This window comes from Hesperophylax consimilis, chromosome 12, assembly GCF_061612785.1.
Source record: "Hesperophylax consimilis isolate HC1 chromosome 12, BYU_Hcon_1.0, whole genome shotgun sequence".
Classification (NCBI taxonomy): domain Eukaryota; kingdom Metazoa; phylum Arthropoda; class Insecta; order Trichoptera; family Limnephilidae; genus Hesperophylax; species Hesperophylax consimilis.
The window spans coordinates 34,685,317-34,705,336 of NC_142847.1; the positions used below are offsets into that span (position 1 = coordinate 34,685,317).

At 35.8% G+C, this 20,020-nt stretch overlaps 1 protein-coding gene across 3 annotated transcripts in view; it reads left to right on the top strand.

Moving 5' to 3' along the window:
• LOC149419544 (sodium-independent sulfate anion transporter-like) overlaps nucleotides 1-15,553 on the top strand; it is a 120,820-nt gene extending 105,267 nt beyond the window's left edge. For all 3 annotated transcript variants that reach the window (XM_089638376.1, XM_089638375.1, XM_089638377.1), the window contains exons 4-12: nucleotides 343-563; nucleotides 2,496-2,671; nucleotides 4,967-5,121; nucleotides 5,388-5,549; nucleotides 7,254-7,366; nucleotides 9,437-9,610; nucleotides 10,781-10,931; nucleotides 11,817-11,993; nucleotides 12,189-15,553. In XM_089638376.1, coding sequence (XP_089494502.1) covers nucleotides 343-563; nucleotides 2,496-2,671; nucleotides 4,967-5,121; nucleotides 5,388-5,549; nucleotides 7,254-7,366; nucleotides 9,437-9,610; nucleotides 10,781-10,931; nucleotides 11,817-11,993; nucleotides 12,189-12,442 — 1,583 coding nt within the window. In that variant the 3' untranslated portion in view covers nucleotides 12,443-15,553. The remainder of the gene's footprint in view (nucleotides 1-342; nucleotides 564-2,495; nucleotides 2,672-4,966; nucleotides 5,122-5,387; nucleotides 5,550-7,253; nucleotides 7,367-9,436; nucleotides 9,611-10,780; nucleotides 10,932-11,816; nucleotides 11,994-12,188) is intronic.
• The last annotated feature ends 4,467 nt before the right edge of the window (nucleotides 15,554-20,020 follow it).

Here is a 20,020-nt window from a genome sequence, read left to right on the forward strand (position 1 = left end):
ATTTCTGAAACAATCGATTAACGAATGAATCAATTAATGAAAAAGTCCTTTAATTAATTAATCAGTCAATGCACTGAATCAATTGATTAACGAATGAATCAATTAATGAATAAGTCCTTTAATTAATTAATCAGTCAATGCACTGAATCAATCTATCAGCCATTTAATGAATCAATCAACCAAGCACGTAAATAATATATAAACAAACGTGAAATGAGCATTCTATTCGTGTTCAATAATATGCTACGATCGTCGAAAGGCAAATATGGCCATTATGGAGTGACCTCTTTAATTAATCCTTAGTTATTTGGATAATGTCTTATCAAATTGTTACAATTCCAGGTGTGTTGATTGACTTCATTTCTATCCCCGTGACGGTTGGCTTCGCGTCGGCCACCTCCGTTATCATCGCCACCTCCCAGCTGAAGGGCCTCCTCGGCCTGAGTTTTACCTCCAAGAACTTCCTGGACAATGTGTACAAGGTGTACCTGCACATACACGAGACCAGGTTGGCCGACACCATCCTCGGCGTCTCTTGCATTGTCATCCTTCTGCTGTTGAGGGTAAGTTAATAACGTTAATATTGTCATGGTAAGTAAAATAATCTAAACTAGACTAAACTAGACTCATCTAATTATTTACAAGCAGATACAGAAAACATACTTACCTGGCAGGTCACTTCAGACAAGCATACTTTTATTAGAAAGTTTATCCTTGAAGAAGATACGATTTTGCACCAGAGGACACTATATTAACACATTGTAGTCGGGCGCTTCAAACAATAGACTCTAGCCTATAGCGGGTGTTTTTCGCGATTAGCGCATAAATATATCGCTTTCCTAAAATTGACACAATTTCTAAACCAAATAATATTTTCAATTGAAATTTTCAAAGAAATCATATATGACATTTGATCATCCAAAATAAATTATAATTGCTTTGATTACATCATAATTTCACCACATTTCAAAGCTGAATATAAAAACCTGATATTAATTCAGTAAATAGCATTCAATATTTGAAAATTCCAAGTAAAATATAACATGTTTATTCATATCATATAGTTATATAATAAATAATAATATATATTTGCCATGCCCGCAATTTTACAATCGCTGGATGTGTGAAATCTGATCGCGTAAATTGAACAGTGTCGCCTAAGGTCGAAGGCGCACACTCAATAACTCATAAGTTTAATTGCTTCTTGTCAAAAAAGAGTCTTTAAAAGACGTGCGGTTGCCTTGCCTAATTAAAGAGCCCATTCCACTTATGAATCATAGTATTTCACGCTGATAACAAACCCGTATAATGCCGTTTCCCGCCAAAAACCGACAGTCGACAAAAACGGCATTTGCCGTGTCCCGCAGTTGACCGACAGTCCGCGAAAAACGGCAAAGGCCGTGTCCAGACGACAATTTGTTAACATTGTTGACACTGCACATTGTAAGATTTAGCAGTTACTGTATTTATCATTCTTTACCATTGATATAAAATTTATTAGAAGGCTAGTGGCAAAAGTAGAGTTGATTTTGCTTATTTACATAAGCTATTTTTTATTGTTTCAAAATGTACACTGATTCTGTATATAAACATGCTCGAAATGACTTTTCCGTGTTTAGTGATCAGTTATGAATAGCCAGGTTCTTTCTAACTTTCCTCTTACTCATCTCTTTCCTCTCCTCACTTCCTTCAGCCTAACAAAATGCCCCGAATTGGGATTTCCATAGTCCCACTGTCTCTTGGTAATCCCACTAGACTTGAGCCATAAGTGCGGTAAACATTCGCCTTAGTGTGCGTAACAGATCATCATTCAGAATAGAAACTTTGCTACAAATGACGTTATAACTAATTATTAATTTTATTTGATAAATTTATGTTATTTTACAATGTATTCATTGAAAATAATGTGTAATATACCTAATCTCAGTATATCACACAGGTGAAAGACCACCATTCAGAATTGATATTCGCTTGAAACGGCTTTGACCGTGTTCGGTGACCGGATCTGGATAGCCAGATACTTTCCCACCTTCATCTTCCCCATCTCCTTCCGCTCCCCACTTCCTTCAACTTCACAACATGCACTAATTGGGGATGACATAGTCTCACTGGCTCCAGACGGTTGGGAGCAGTTAAGACTTATATGCGGTATTCACCAGTGGCGACTCGTAACTTTTGAGTGTAATAAGAGTGCTAAGTTTTACAAATTCAACATTATTTATGTTGTTTAGTCCAAAATGGTTTTTAATTTTTTTTCAAATATTAGATTTTTTGTATGAAGATTTTCAGAAAATTCCAGTTTGGCCGTGCACTGCACGGATTTCCTGAAATCTTCCTATAATAAACTGAATTTAAAAAAAAAAAAATCATTTTCAGATAAAACATCAATAATGCCATTTTTTATAATATTAGAACTCTAGTTCACCCAAAAGTCATGAGCCGCCACTGGTATTCACATAAAAAAAACTAAAAACTAACATTTGTTACCATTTCAGAAACTGAAGGAGCTCAAACTGAAGGGCGACTCTAAGAGGATCCGCATCCTGGGCAAATCCATCTGGCTGTTCTCCACATCCCGCAACGCCCTTGTGGTGGTGCTCTGCTCCGTGCTGGCCTACTGCGCCGAGGGCTGGTTCGGGGGCTCCCCCTTCCTCTTAACTGGTAAGGTTAGGTAGGTACACCTTCAATATATTATTCATCACTTATCACTAATCTTCTACAATCCAACTTTCTCTTAGATGGTTCAAAACCCAAGCGAGCCAAACTATTATGGAAACTCTCTAAGGAAGCTGGTAGGACTATAACAGGACACTGTCGACACATGAAGCCGTCACACTGTGAAGCGGAAAAGTCTCAAATAGCTACGACGCCACATGATGGAACCATGCGACATTGTCAAAATAATGAAAACCTTGGAGAATTTCATTAATCTTTATGTACCTGTAGGTAAAAATCATGTACTAGGGTCTCCCATGTATCGTGGAACGATTGTGTCTTTTAATATTCCTTTTGTCCTTTCTAGTAACACTATTTTACTACCTACAGTTTAATCAGATATCGCCCAGCAGCCAATCATTTAAGTAATGCTAAATGGTAAAAAAGATATAAAAAAAATCAAGCGTAACTCCAATGCATACATTGTAGCTTTTTCCATGCATGTTTTACCACCGCATTTGTGTGTTTTTTTTTAAATTTAATGGAGACCCGGGGGGGGAGATGATAGTAATTTTGTCAGAATTGGATAGATATTACATTTAATGTCTTAAAAAATAGTAACATGATAATTTTTTTAAATGCATATCGTTTACTGAGTGGTTTTTCAAGGATCACCTAAATTACAGAGTATCCGACTCAACAACTACTTAGATAGCCCACAAAACTCTCTTTTGGGGGTTGTGTATTACCCCCTTCTGGTGCGGAAGGGTTAAATAATACACTAAATAAGTTGTGATATGTTCACCCGACCATTACATATTTATTTATTTATTAACTTACTTTTTAGGGGTTTTTACATATGAATAGTAAAAATTATACAGTATTTATTATACATAACTGAACTGCCTCAGTAACAATGTTTTGTATTTGTTAAGTGATAAATTGAAGATGTCCCGGTATAATTATTTCCCTCCATAAGTATTCTGGGCAAAGAGGAATACGTATGGTAGTTTGTCCCAGAATTTCTATGCAGAAATAAATCCCGACTTCTAGTATTATGTAGCAGAATCCGAAAGCTTATCAAATGCAAGCAATTCTGGAATATCAAATGAATCATTTAGAATTTGACAAAGTCAGTGAAAATCAATTTAAGGATATTCATTTCTTTTAAAAGAGTGTTGTAGTTTAACAAAATTGCTGGAATACCCATTTTGAAGCTTAGAAAACGTACTAATTTATTTTGTATTCTTTCAATAGCTTGTATGTAGGAGAATGGAGAATTATACTCAAGTCAACTTTTAACATAACAGCAAAATATAACAGTAATACATTTAATATTGTTGAAATTTCTAGAACCTAATGAACGAACATAAATCCATGTAAAATGATGTGCATAACTTATGAAAATTTCATAAACAATGCTTTATTTCTGTACTAATTGCTAACATTCAATACTACATATTCAGTTGAAACATAACAATTGTGATCATATCATTTTACATGGATTTGTGTTCTCTCATTAGGTAATAGCTCACAGGCAAACCGGAAGCAAAACTAATTTGAAATAATAATAATAATAATAATAATAATAATTGGATAATTTGTAGAGCGCCGTTTTTGTGAAAAATCACCTCAAGGGCGCTGTACAATTTATTTCCTAGGATCTACATTTGTTATTTAGAAATGATACCAAAACATACTTACCTGGCAAGTCACTTCCAACAAACACACTTATATTAAAAAGTTTATGCTTATAAAAGATAGAACTGCACGCAGAGGACACTATATCAAAAAACACTGGTCGTCGCATGATCTTAAGTCTGCTATAGTTTTATTTTAATTTAAATGTATTTTAACTGTCTTAAAAGCCTACAAATTGTTAGTTGTTATCATTTTTATTTATTTATTTTTAATTATTATTTTTATTTATTTTATTTTATTTTTAGTATTTTTTACATTTTGTTAATTTAAATTTAAATTGCCGTCAACTGTGAAAGTGGAGGTTTCTGAAATTATGGATACGACTGTCTGAAAAGGTGCGTTTTAAGTTTAGACCTAAATTCTGTCGAGTCTGCGATCATTCTCAAATCATGTGGCAGTCCATTCCAGGCTTTAGGTCCTGACACGGCAAAAGCACGCTCACCGAACTTAGTATCTGGTGTGCGCTTTGGTTCCTTCAACCTTCCGATAGCTGATGACGTTGCTGACCTAAGGGTTGACTGTCGGGAGTTGGAATCTTCTGGAATACACAATTCTGATAAATAAGCCGGAGCCATTCCGTTAAGTGACATGTTGTTAAAATAATTTCCAGGTCCGGTCTTCCAGAATTTGGTCTTCCTCCATTCAGCACCACTCTGAACAACCAGACCTACTCCTTCGTGGAGATGTGCTCCGAACTGGGATCTTCCATTGTGCTGGTGCCTGTTATTGCTGTTCTTGGGAATGTGGCCATTGCTAAGGCTTTCGGTGAGCTATAGAATATTGTTACGTTGATCTGTTTTCTGATAAAAATCTGAAGGAACGAGTCAAACGTTTTTCGCCTAAATGTGAGCAACATCTTTTGTCGCCGTACTCGGCAATCGTTACATGGGGAATTTTTATTTATATAAAGTTAGCTATTCTGGGTAAACTTCTTACTATTCTAGAACGTCTAGATTCTAATAAGTAAGACGGCAAATGTATAAACTCAATTTGGGCATAAATAAATAATATTTGATTTTGTATATTTCTAGCAAGTGGTGACAGTGTGGATGCCACGCAGGAACTGCTGACCCTGTCTCTGTGCAACATCCTGGGCTCCTTCGCCCGCTCCATGCCCATCACCGGCTCCTTCAGCCGCTCCGCCGTCAACCACGCCAGCGGGGTGCGCACTACGCTGGGTGGATTGTACACTGGTAAGAGTTCTTCTTTAACCTTTGCTTACCTGAAGGCTAAAATCACATATCACCCGAATAGGAGTCACTACGCTCGATCGTGACTCTTAATATTGCTTTTGCCCTTTCCGATTCAGGATGGGTCGTTTCACATGAATTCAAATGTAACATTGTAATCGAATTGCCATTCAGCGCCATTTTGTCAGTTGAAAGGTTCTCGTTAAATGCTGATTCTAAGTCTTAGAAGTTTAAGCCTTTGAACAAATTGTGATCTGCAAAAGAGGACATCTATCATAAGCTTATCAGCTTATTACAATTTGAGACAGAATGCTGTGGGAATAAGATCCCTAAAGCGTATGTGTGGTAAAACCATTTATGATCATGTGAAAAATGCAGAGATTCAAGAAGGCAAAGCTGATGTAAACATAATGAGAAGATTAAGAAAGGGACGCTAAGATGTTTTTGGCATGTAGAGCGAATGAGCGAGCGTGTAAGGAGAATATATGACACGAATGTGAACGCTAGAAGAAATCGGGGACGCCCGGGGAAAACACGGCACGATTAAGTGAACCAAATTTTTGAGTCGGGCCATGTAGAGTCAAAATAACAGAATGAGACGATGTATGAATGTGAATAAGGCAAGTAGTGTGTGCCAAGATCGAATTATTTGATGGCCTGTCCTCTCTGCCTAACCCTGTGGTGAAAAGGCATGATGTTTAGTTAGCTAGAAAGTTGAAACACACCTAGAATTGACGTTCAACGGCGACCTTTTGTATGTCGAAAAACAAAATGTTCTTGAATGGCTATTTGATGACTTTGTCACACGTGAATGTCTACGAAACACATGGACCTAAATTAGTAACCGTTTTTTCATACTTACCGTTTTAACCAGACATCGCCCGCCTTCACCCGGCGGTCAATCATTGAGTAATGCAAAATGGTAAAAGTGATGATACAAAATCAAATACATGTTATTGTAGTCAGTGGCGACTCGACACTTTAGGGTGTTCTAGAGTGCTAATATTAGAAAAAAATACATCAGTAATGTGTTGTTGTGGCCGAAAAAGTCTTCTTCTTTTTATTGAATTTTTTTTTTTTATGAAGATTTTCAAGAAATCCGTGCGCACAAACTGAAATTTCCTGAAAATGTTCATACAAAAATCGAATAATGTCGAATTTTTCAACCTTAGCATTCATATAACACTATGGTCACAATTGTCACGAACCGCCACTGATTGTGACCCTTTCCAGTAGAATGCACTCTTTACAAATTGTTTGCTGAAAATTTTTTCTAGGATTACCTAAATTATAAAGTATTGTGATGTAAACTTAGATATTTAAAAAACTCTCCTTTGTGGGATGTATATTACATCCCTCCGATACAGGAGGGTTAATAATGCAACATTTTAATAATATTTGACCGGTCAGTGGTTGAGTGGGCATAGCGCTTGGGTCTCACCCGAGCGTCGCGTGTTCGATTCCTCGGCTGGCTAAGTCCTCCATCACAACACAAGCAACATTTTCGGCTTTCTGTGGTGGTAGTAGGAGATTTTCAAACATTGTTGGGTTATTCGTAACCTGGGAATGTTTGTCTTTCTTTTTAAAAAAAAAAAAAAAAAAATGTATATTTCCTTCGCTGAATCTTTCGCCAAGGGTAATTTTTTAGGTTATTTAGAGAAAACGGACATTTTTACTTCCATGAACTAAGCATATGAATGTTTTCAGGTACTTTGGTGCTGCTGGCTTTGAGTTTGCTGACTCCGTACTTCTACTTCATTCCCAAGGCTGCTCTGGCAGCTGTTATCATCTGCGCTGTCATCTTTATGATTGAATATGAGGTAATACATACATCTGTACCAAATCTTTTTTTAATCTAAACCTTAGTCAATCGAGCAATAGCTACACAAATTTAGGTAGGTGATTAAACTATAAATTAATTGAAATTTTTTTATAAAACCTGAAAATATTGGATAAACAGTGAAATCTGGGTGGATTCATTGGCTTTAAACCTCAGTAAGCAGTTCATATGTTTCAGTATTAATATTTGGACGTATGATATTAATTAAATCGAATGACCGAATATAAAACTGAACATCTGAAATTCTCCATCGCTCGAGTTGTTATATAGTCATGTGCATGATCTATTTCTTCATTACATTTTTAAAATAACTACTAGAATAGCAACTCAAAAAAATTCCAGAGAGTTGGTATTACATACTATGTATATACAGTGTGCTACGTTATGAAGAGGCCCCACCATGGGCGACAGTTGCTATGTTATAAAGTTGGGGATAAAGGCACGTGCCCGCTGGTGTCGAACCAGGGGGCACCAGGGCATCAGGGTAGCTCAGTAATCGGAGGCGGTGAGATTCTTTTGTCTACAAGGCGTGAGGGACTCTTTTGTTCTCCTCGAGCTCTCCACGGTCAGTACAGAGAAAGGTTATTTTAATATCACAAGCCAGGATGTGGTGGAAAAGGGTTTATTTCAGTAGTATTACAACGGGGGTAGCTCTATACTCTGTTTAAGGAGCTAAACGTCACAAAGTTCATAAAACTGGGAAGACTTCGGTGGCTAGGTCATGTGGAGAGAATGACCGAGCATCAAGAACCAAAGTCCCTGCTGAGCTCAAGACCGATAGGCAGAAGGAGCCTGGGAAGGCCAAGGTTAAGATGGAGCGACAACGTCCTCAAAGATTTGTCTGCCTTGGAGCTTCGAAACTGGAGAGAGTTGGCGCGGGACCGAGATGAGTGGAGGAAGACTCTTGAGGAGGCCAAGACCCACCAGGGGTTGTAGAGCCAAAAGTGATGATGACAACGGGGGTACATCCTAACTATAAAAACAGTATCGATCTCTCTCTTGTTCTCTCAAGGTACTACTGAATTTACTAAGTGAACACAAAATAAAGGGGGGTTTTAGGTTGAAGATAGCTTACGAGTACGCCAAATCATGATGCAGGATGTCGCACTTGCTGTTCAAGGCGGGAGTTGAGTCGGTACACACGCGGATTTAGTACTAGGTTAACTCCTAGGAGCCGATTATAGCGGTCCTGGTCCATGATCTAAAGATACCGGCAGTATTATCGTTTCAAAACAATAGATTCTATTACGACGCGGCTTGACCGCGTTGTTTGCGATCTCGGGGGAATGCCGCGTGCTCGCTAGACCAGGGCCTGATTTCAACTGGCGAGCACTCGGGTGCGTGCGGGCGTATATGCATTGTGGGGGAATTTTTCGAAGCTTCTACTGTTTAGGATGGCTTTAATTGTATATTGCGTTTTAGGCTGGACCGTGTTTCGTAACAAGTGAAACCTTTCGTTTTTTGAAATACACTATGAATGTGGAAAAATGATGAATTCAGGAATATATAAAAAAGCTACATTTATACTTAAATATTTAAAATTCTCAAAAATATGCGTATTTCACTTATAAAGTAATGTGTTTAACGCTTCTTGAAGATTATGCACTTTTTTCACCAAATAGTTAATTTTTAAGGTAAAGATAACCGCACATGCGCACCGCTATGTTTGAACATCTTGCCAAAACCAATGCCAACAGCGGCCACTGGCAGCCATCGATCGAGTAAAAATAATACCAAAACTGTATGCTATAAACAATTAATGCGGTAAAACGATGCATAGAGGAACGATTGATGCAATCTATTCTTTGCTTGTTTTGTATGAAATTAATTCAAGTCTGGAAGAAAGACTAATGGAGATTTCACCACAATACTAAACTGTCCTGCTTAATTAATGGGCTTATTTAATTTTAGTTGATCAATAGCTCAATGGATCGGTCATTTGGCTAGCAGCCAGAAGTACCGAGTTACAATCAGTAGATACCAAAGCCCTTCAATACGAGTGTTGCTGTTTATCTGTGTTTTACAATAATGTGTGTGTATTCGATTTCAGGTGGTGAAGCCGATGTGGCGCTCCTCGCGCAAGGACCTGATCCCCACCTTCGTGACTTTCCTGCTGTGCCTCATCGTCGGGGTGGAGATGGGCATCCTGCTGGGCGTGGCCTGTAACATTGTGTTCCTGCTTTACCCCAGCGCCAGGCCTACGCTGCATGTTGAAAAAGATGTGGTAATCATTTAATTTTCTATGTACATAAATATATCAACCTTTTCTTACGCCAGTGGGAAGAGAACGGTTGAAAAGTGCAAGCTATTTATCACGTTATGTTACTAACTAAACATGACTCATTATTCCAGTTTTTTTTCTGAACCTGGATATATTTTTAGTTAATTATTGAGATCAAAAGGTAGTGTGTTTTTACCATGTCCCATTTCTACATTCAATGAAACAGATTTAGAAACTAATTTTAGGTGTATAAAATTAATTTTGTATTGTCTTAAATAGCTTACATAATATATTTTTGGAAAATATACAGTTTTTACGTAAATTTGGATCGACGTTTAAAAAATTAATTGAATTTTCTGTTATGGAATTCGTTAGTTGCATTACGTGATCATAAATATATTTACATGATTTTAGTGGCTTTTACATAGGAATTGTTTATAAAATTATTAAAATAACATTACTTTATTAAAGTTTTTTTTCAATTTTTTTCACATAACTGAACTGCCCTGCAACAATCTTTTGCTTTTTTTTTGATAAATAGAGATGTCCTCTGAAGAATCCACATTATTACCGTCCATTAGTATTCTGGGTAATAAGAAGTAAATATTATGGTAGTTAGTTCCAGAATTTCTGCACTGATTAAAAATCCCAACTTCTAGTAATCTGGTATTAGAGAAAACTTAAAAATAAAACGTAGAAAATCAGCCATCTCAAAAACGAAGAAAACATAAAACAACAGTCACCAAAAAATTCACACCAGCCAAAAGGAAGACTTCTCCAGTGCAGTGCTTGGCATACTGACTTGGTAAAGGTAGTTGTACATGGTTCTACCGGCAGAACCCGGTACTACAAAAACTAAGCCCCCCGCAACATCAGTTCGGTTTCTTTTGGATACCCCCTCGTACTTGTAATGTGAAACAGTTGCTCTATAAAACTTAAAGTTGACATTGGTACATGAAAATACAGATTGAATCATAATGATCTGTTAGTTCCTATATTATTTAGTTGCTTCCTAGGTCTATACACTATATAATACATACTCTATTTAGGTTTATCCCTTCCAGATCCTTCTGACACCCAGCTACAGCATCCACACAAATGAAAATTCCTACAATCTAACAGCTTATTTCACTAGAAGTTATATTTTAAGTTACATTCTTGTGCCTTTTGTAGTCGGTATCAGGCGTGGAATACCTCCTGGTGACCCCAGGGAACAGCCTCTACTTCCCCGGAGTGGACTATATCAAGGCTTCCGTCAGCAAGGCGGCCACTAAGCAAGGAGGTTGCGAACTGCCTGTCATTGTGGACTGCAGATATGTCTTGGGTGAGTTGCGTGTTTTGTACTTTTATATAAAGTTACTCATAACATTGATCACTTTAACCAAGATTTCTCTTTAACCTTTCCATCTCCTTTCTTTATTTACTGTGCTTGCAAAGTTAAAATTCCCGATATTGGAAAATATTGTCATTATAGAATCACCGTAACGAGATGTTGTATAGGTGATAATATTATGAGGAATTTTCAAAAATTCAACAAAATTTATTGTGCTGCTAAAAAATATTAACAAAATTTATAATCAATGTTGAGAGGGTCGGCCCTATGCGGGCGCAATTGGAGCAGTCCGCTCCGGGCGCTGGATTGCCAAGGCGCTGTTAATACCTAACACCTAGCAGTCACAACACATCGGCCTTGGGATTATTTTTCATAAAAATGGCGCTACACAAAAATACAAACCATGCGAATATTATTCATTTCATTGATCACCTACCTAGGCATCTACTGGTTTTAAAAAGGGGTGCCAAAATTTTACTTGCGCCAGACGCTGTTGGGGTCAGGGTCGGCTCTGAATTTTATACATAAAGTGAAATGTATAGTACATAACCTCAGAACCTGCGGTACTGCAACTGATAGCTCTGTTTTTCCCTCTCTTTATGTATATTGTATGCCTAACTGAACCATGATATATGATGTGAAAATAACAACCTGTCTCTCTATTGCTACTCAAATCCATTTATTCATTAGTTTTACCAGAACACGTAGAACTGTCCAAAGAAGTGCCTAGTATTCCCGGTTTTATTTTGTGCTTACGCAATAATCAATTTCATATGAGGTTAAATTCTTTTTTTCTGATTAATTTCTAACATTATATTCTTATTATGTACCTATATTTTCAATATTGATCAAACCTCTTTCCCTTTGACATTTCAGGTGCCGATTTTACGGCTGCCAAGGGTATAGCCTCTCTCTCTGAGGACTTCTCTCGGCGTGGCCAGCCCCTGGTCTTCTACAACCCTCGCAGCTCCGTGGTAGATGTGTTCCGGGGGGCGGGGCTCGACAGCTTCAGGCACGTGGCGGGCGCTGCTGACCTGGACAGGCTGTTGAATGGTGTGTCTTTTGTGATATCACCAGTTAATAATGTCATAATTAAGTCCTGTATAAAAAAATGTCTGATGCTGTAATAAAATTGTGTGAGGCTGATACTTGATTGATAAGACATTCTTTGTTAGTTTTTTTGATACAGCCTGTTAATTATTCCATGATTCATAAAATAACTCACATTTTTTGTTATTTTTATTATAGATTTTGCCAGCAAACGACCACAGCTCAATGGCGCTGTTAAAGACATCGACCAGCCCATGCGGTACAACAGTTCTTCCGGATCCCTCCACCGTCGGAGAGACAGCCACGAGTTGGTGGAAGTCCTCAGTCCTCGGCCAGAAAACTCCATTTCCAGGGGACACCAGGACGAAACCGTCTCACTTCCCCTGCTCCATTCAGACCACCATAACACATCACAGATTGTCACCAATAGATCTGCTAAGAATGCTGACTAATCTCCGCATCAAGTTATTTATTAACACCTAGTTTTAGTAAGCGTTTCCAATGTATGTTTGTTTATGTTTAGAGTAGTCTGTCCAATATCCTGCGAATATTTTATTGATTATGTTTATTTGTTTAAGTCAAGAGTACTTTATTACATATTATTTATCAGTATTTTGAAGTAATATTAAGTGCAGACCTAACAATGTTCCCTGTGGTACTCCGCATTGGGCTCTACAAGGTTTCACCTCAGTTAATTTTTTTTTATCCCAGTGAAAATTTCATTTAATAACACACATGAGAAACATCTTAAGCTATACTGATTAATTTGAATAAATCTGTAAATTTTGATAAAACTTCATAAAATTTAAATGTGACCATGACACAATTTAAGAACTTCGTGCTATCAATTTTTCATTGTCATGTCATACGAGTACATAAAAAAATGTTTTATTGTTGAAAATATTTCAAAAGTTTTGAAAAAATCTCATAAAATAGTGCTGTGTTTTAATTATTTCCTCATTGCTGATGATTATGACTCCTACACCAAGTGCTTTTATAAACCAGGGTTCTCCACTCCACACAGTTTTGATCTGACTGAAGAGTTTTTTTTCACCAGTGTTATCATTTTAGAGAGACTTGCGAGACTTGATTAGTCTTCCCCATTAGAACTTCTTCTCTGCTTCTCCTGCCTTTTGCTTAGCAATTTATCTTGAGTTACTTTGAACTTCTTAAGTTTTCAGGTTGGCAAAGGTTGTGTCCACAATACCTCAAGTTTTGTAGGCAAACAGTTCTTTCAAAAATTTTCTGAATCGATAAGTTGGAACACCTGGGTGTCTAGCGTGGTCGATGGATAAAACCCTATACATATCAATACGATATTGACTAAATCCGTTATCTACGGTCAGTTAGCGATATTTGCGTGCATGGTCAACGATTGATAAGAAATGTTCCGACGGTCGATAGACAAATTTTACCGCAGCCTCCAAAGTATCAGATTTTTAGAACTTATCAGATTTATCAGAACTTTGGTCAACTGTCAATACACACATCTTTTTGAATATGTCGTTTTTTATGCAATACATATAACTGGGTGTTTAATCAATGGAGGTGAACTAACGAAGCTCTTAGAATTGAAAGAATTCGTATGTGCGGTCAATTGAATCCGTTCGGGCCGTAGAATAAAAGATAACACAAGAAGTGCCTTGTGGACGTGTTTCGTGATCCAAATATTTGCCTAATCGAGGCGTAAATTTTCAATACAAAACTATGTTTACGAAATTCATATGTGATGGCGATCTACAACAGGCGAGTGAAAGTGAGACAAAAGTGCTGGTCTATTGGGCTAAATGAAACATTTGTTTCGATTAAAATTTGTGTGGAAGGCACTTCTAGTTTTTTTCTTTATTCTATGGATCGAGCTTGCAGGAACAAAAGTTTTTCCAATATAGTTGTGACTAAATACCTCATTATCTAATTAACTCCCTTTTAAGTGTCAAAATGTATATGCAGATTGCCAATGCATATTTAAGTTAGTATTTCAATTCAACATAGTCAGTTTGTTCGTCTCCATTTGATGTTTGAAGTTTAGGAATGGCAACCCATTGACATATCCTCCGATGTTGCTACCGTAAAACGATTTGTTATTTATTTCGTGTCAATATCGGTTCGGCTATCGACAGAGCAAACATGCACAGGATATCGATATAAAATCATCCCAAGTTAAGTCTATCAATCCGATATTGTTAAGTTATCAATTTGATTATGCTAGACCCCCTGGTATCCTGATCATCAGCTGACTCTGAATCAGTGCTTGGACAAATTTCAAAAGCTTATTTTCCTTTGATATCGCTGCCACTCCACTTTTTGCAGTTTGAATTTATAGGTTATTTTCTTATGCGATTGTTTCTTTTTACCTTTGTTAAGCAACTAACCTTTTCTTAGTCCATAGAACATTAATTCTTTGCACGATTTTGTCAATCACTTTTATTTAATTGATCAGTAAACCTTAATTTCTGATTGTTTCCTCCATTTAACAAAGAGATTTTTAATATTTTCTTTACCTTCATTTTTTAAATCGTTTTACATTTAGTTTTTATTAAATTTAGGTTACGTTGTTTTAGGAACAAAGTATAATTTTTATGTAAGTTTCGTATTTTCTTTAAGAAATTACAGTAATTTTTATGTATTTTTTTGTATTATATACAAAAGTATGTTCAAATGTTATCAAATATTATTATCTCAGCAATATCTCCAAAGGTACTAATTTCACAATAATATTCAGTTGAAGTAATTTTAACATGAACTATAAATGTTTTCTATGTAATGTAATATAAATATCGATTTTAATTGTTACACAAACTCTTTAAAAAGATAATTATGATAATCGGTATTTGAAAATATTTGTGTGGGATTAGTTTGACATTAATATATGTTCTTTGGAATCATTGAATAATATTTCAAAAAATTTCATTACTTCGGTCTTTTTTACAATATGTTTGACCTGTGCTAATATGCAATGAATTTGATACTTACCTCTTCATAAAAGTACTTACTTAATTAAAAAATATTTTTACTAGATTTATTATGAAATCTATTTTAGTTTGGTGTTCATTCCTCGACATTTTTTTACCCTTAGGTATTTTATTATTATAAGCCCTCGACGAAAGATATTATCCATCCATGATGTAGGTATTTTTATTTTTGATTTAAGATAATTTATAAAATTAATATGTTGCAATGGCGATTAAAACCGGTTGTTTTTTACAAAATTTTCCATTTTGGTTTATGACGAAAACATATCAATAATGATAAACACCGCCCATCTCATTTTCGAATTGTATTTTGATAATGAATACATAACATTCAAAAGAGTTAAGCTTGATTTTGAGTAATTTGTGTTATCCTAATATCATTATATCACAAATGCAAAATATTTTCTCTTTCTTGTCGGATTTTAAGTTAAATCAGTAAAATTAATGCAACTTCTCGGTCAATGACTAGATTAGTTACTTTGTGGGTATTTTTAAAGGTATCGTATTATTTTTTGTAAGTTTAGGTTATTTTGTGAAAACGATTTGTATTACCGTAAGTCTGTACTGTTGTAAAATTAATAACAATTTATACGCCCACGTTTGAGTTTTATTTTCACCTCCAATACTCAACACGGCGGGAGTGGGTGGTGCTAACCCAATCTGTCATACTACATGTGATATAAGTATGTATAAAAAAAGAAATAAAAATAAAAAGTATTTAAAAAAATTAAATGGACTGTCCATCAGGATCGTATATGTATAGGAATGACCGTGCTAGATATACAGATGCAGCCACGACGATAATGACAACAATTTTATGATGATATTTTCTGTAAGTAGGTCACTAAGGTATGTGAGTACAGTAAGGTAGGTGGTTACAACAAAATTAGTAGGTATACTAAGGTAAGTATCATAATTTTAACTAAAACCGATAAAATCTCTACTGCAATATACGTAACTTGAGTTATGAGGATTGCAGAAATGAGATACCCCAAAAGTATATTTTCGATTTATTTATTGGACAATTTGTATAGCGCCGCTTTTGTGAGATATCACCTCAGGGGCGCTTAATAAGTTACCTCTTCAAGTTCTTGTGCTCCTGGTCCATAACATCTCCTATTTTGTAGGTTAATAATATTTTGGATTAACTCTTCAGGATTATGTGTGATGCTCCTATATTTTGTACTAATTCTGCAAAGTGCTGGTTTGTTATCATTGTTTAATTGACCACTTCAGCATTTTGTGCTCTTGATACAAAATGCTGAAATTACAAAAAAAAAAATACAAATATGTATCCCCCCGAAGTTTGTGCACTTCAGCCCCGGACACCCTGTATATACGAATCTATTTGAGGGTATTAAAAATACAATATGGAAGCACTATTTGGAATCCACATTACTGCAAATATGAAAACATTGTAGAATCCGTTCAAAAAAAATTTTTAAGAATGTTATCCTTCAAATGTGGATTACATGACCATCTTAGATCATATGACGTACGTCGTGATTACTTCAAGATTGATACACTTAAAACTAGAAGGCAATTGACTGATCTCATATGTTTACATAAAATTATTCACGGTCAACTTGATACTACATTATGTCTTAGCAATATTGAAATAAATGTCCCCAATTCCCATTGTTTGACGCCATAATATTTTTCACCTGAATACATTTATAAATAATATCGCCTACTTTAGCCCTCTGACCCAGATGTGTCGACTGTATAACAAAATAGAGTGTGCTGAAGTAGATATTTTCGTCGATAATTTGTACGGATTCAGAAAAAAAATTCTGGCGCTAATTTATTGTGTCAATTTTCTCTCTATGCATACCTCTCGTATTTCTTATGCCTCTTACCACTTGTAATAATGTATAATGTAATGTGTTACTTGAGCGAGCTTGTATATGATTGTATATTTTATTTTTTGATGTTTTTGTTTTCTAATTGTATGTATCTGTATTTAATTGTATGTATCTGTATTTAATTTTTTGTATCTTTATTTAATTGCAGATTTTTGTAATTGTACAATAACTGAGTTTTTATAAGTGGATTGTTCTCACGTAAGTGTGATCATCTGTAAAACCCAGTATAAATAAATAAATAACAAATACAACAGATTTCACAAACATTGTCATTATCAAACAACTATAAGTTGCATACCTACGAAACCATTTACAGTTTGCGTTTCCGTGATCTCCATTTTATGCATTGCATATAAAACAAAATTGAATCGATTCAGAAAAAATCATAAATTCATTTTTTATAAATCGATTTAGTAATTTTCTTAATTCAATTTTCTTTTTCAAAATTGATTCACTGAGTGTACATAGACCAAGGTTCGTAAAAAATCTATGTTAAATATATTTTCTACCTACCTTGTAAGTAGAAAATCAATTTGCAGATTTTTAAAACTATTTTTTATGTGAGACTATGGCATCCCCAATTGGGGTGTGTTATGTGGCTGTGCGGAGCGGAAGGAGATGGGGAAGAGGAAGGTGGGGAATTACCTGGCTATTCAGATCTGGTCACCAAACACGGTCAAAGCCATTTCATGCAACGTTTCAATTCTGAATGGTGGACTTACACCAGGGCGATACTGAGGTTATCGTCCACTCTGGAACGTGCCGCAAATATACTATTCACGGTGACCGGATAAATTATCAAAATGATAATTCATCACATCTTTAAAAAGTTATATTAAGTCATGTAAAGTGATGAAACAAAAGCTTTATTAAATGGGTTAAGTAGGTTAGGTTAGGTTAAGCTAAAAAAAAAAAAAATTTCATCGTTTTTAATGACTTTATATCCTTTTTTAAAAGTGTGTTGAATAGTCACTGTGTTGAGTTAGCATGGAACCACTATTCACAAATATATATATATATATATAGTAATTTGTGAAATAACACAAATTTACTTGCGCACGCCGGGGTTTGAACCCGCGACCCTCAGCTTGCTAGTGGAGAGCCTTACCCCTCAACCACGGAGACCGTTAATGTTCCTACATAAAATCGTAAACAATATTAATGACTGTCCTGAATTTTTTAACATAGTAAAACATGGTTTGAATCACACATCACAAATCATTTTGCCAGGAATTTCAGGCACATGGCGCAAGTGTAAGTCTGCCAAAATGCAAAGTTGCCAGTTCTTTTGCAGCGCAGTTAGAGAAACTTTTTATTAGTACTAATTCGAAATAGAAAGTCTACAGATTTTATTTAATGTGTAACTAAAACAAAGTTTGACGGTTGTGGAGTGATTTTTTATGAGTAATTCTGTTATAGTACATTTATTACGAATTCTTTACGGGAAACCATTTATTGGATAACCAAGACCTCTGTCATAAATCACCCCGAGTTGTTCGCTACGTTTGGTGATTCAGCAGGGGTGCCCGGGTTCAGCGGGTGAGGTGTGTTCGGGATCAGCCTACCCACCAGCAGCGAGGCGTGCCAGATCTGGAGAGGCTGGTTTGGAGAGACCCTTTGACCTCTCAAACTAGTCTCTCAACCCATCGCATTGCACTACAGTGGGAAGGATATATGCATATGTATATCACTCCTGGACACACTAATCCCTAGATTCCTACCCAACCCTCATACCCCTTACCTTCCCAGAACTTCATCTGCTTCCTTTCCTTAAAACAAGACCTTCCACACAGCATCCCAAAATATGACATAGGCCCTGAGGGAAATTATTTTCCTCAGTGCCTTCTGTGTGGGGTTAGTGTTAAAAAAAGTTGTACAATTATTTTAATCCCATTTTATTTATTTATTTATTTCTATACATACATTACAGTGTCTACCAAATATTTACATTTGTATATAATACATAAATTTAGAACTGTTTTTAATATGGTGTTTTTTTTTTTAAATTTTTTATGCTGGGTGTGAGGTAGGTTTGAGTAGGTGACACTGTGGTGGGTAATGTTATATGTTTCGTGAACACCTCACTGGGAGAACCTGTGCTGAGGTGTTTACGTGGTAATGATTAAATGGTACATGTATTTATGTGTATTGGTTTAATTTTCTTATATAAGTGTAAGTTGGGATTTTAATTTTTTTTTTAATGGTTATTGTACATTGTTATTTAAAGAAAAATGAAAAAAATATTTATTTATATGCACATATATACATACACCCATGTATACACATACATACATAAATACACATATATGCATGCATACACACATATAAGTAAACACATGTATACATACATACATACACATTCATCCATGATTATGTTTGGTTTGGTGTTACAATGTTTTGTATAAAATGGATATCTTGTTTTTTGATCCAGGCTGTGATCAGTTTTTGTGAATGTTTGTGTATGTATTTCCCATTAGTAGTAGTTTCAGGGTGGTGGGCATACAATTTTAAAGTTTTGTAGCGTAATACTGGAAGTGTCTTTGTCCGTGTGTGGTGTATGTTATCGGTATGTTCAGGGTATTGTTTGTTGTCGACCTTGTTTTTATTGTTGTTTGAGGTGGCATTGGAATGTGTAGTTTCTGTTGGAGGAAATTTAGTAGTGCAGATTTGACATTATCGCCATAGAATGACGAGTGCCAAGTTACCGAGTGTATTTTTATAATGCATCATTAGGGAACGTATTAATTATTACAATCAGCGCGGCGCGTAGAGTAATATTCATTACGAACTGGACATTTATTATTTTCCTCGTGTAAAATTATCCGTTAATAAATTGACTTTTCCGGTTGAAATAAAATTCTTGATTCATATCATCATAGTTTGCATTGCGAAGAATGAAGCGGTGTTCATTAGGTGATCCGTTTGTAAATGACATAAAATTCAATGATAGTTAGTTTGTGGTGGAACATTACCTATTGATATCGTTGCTAAAAATAATCCGGTTAAAAGCTGAGAAGTCCAATTCATCTGGTTCTCACCCAGACGTTGTTTGTTCAATCATTTGCCAAACCTTCCATCCTTAATTGCATAAGCAACGTTTTACGGCTTAGAAACGGTAAACGATTTATCTCTTGACAGGTCAAAATGCCAAACAAAACGTCTATAACCAAGTGGGTCTTCCGACGACCCCATG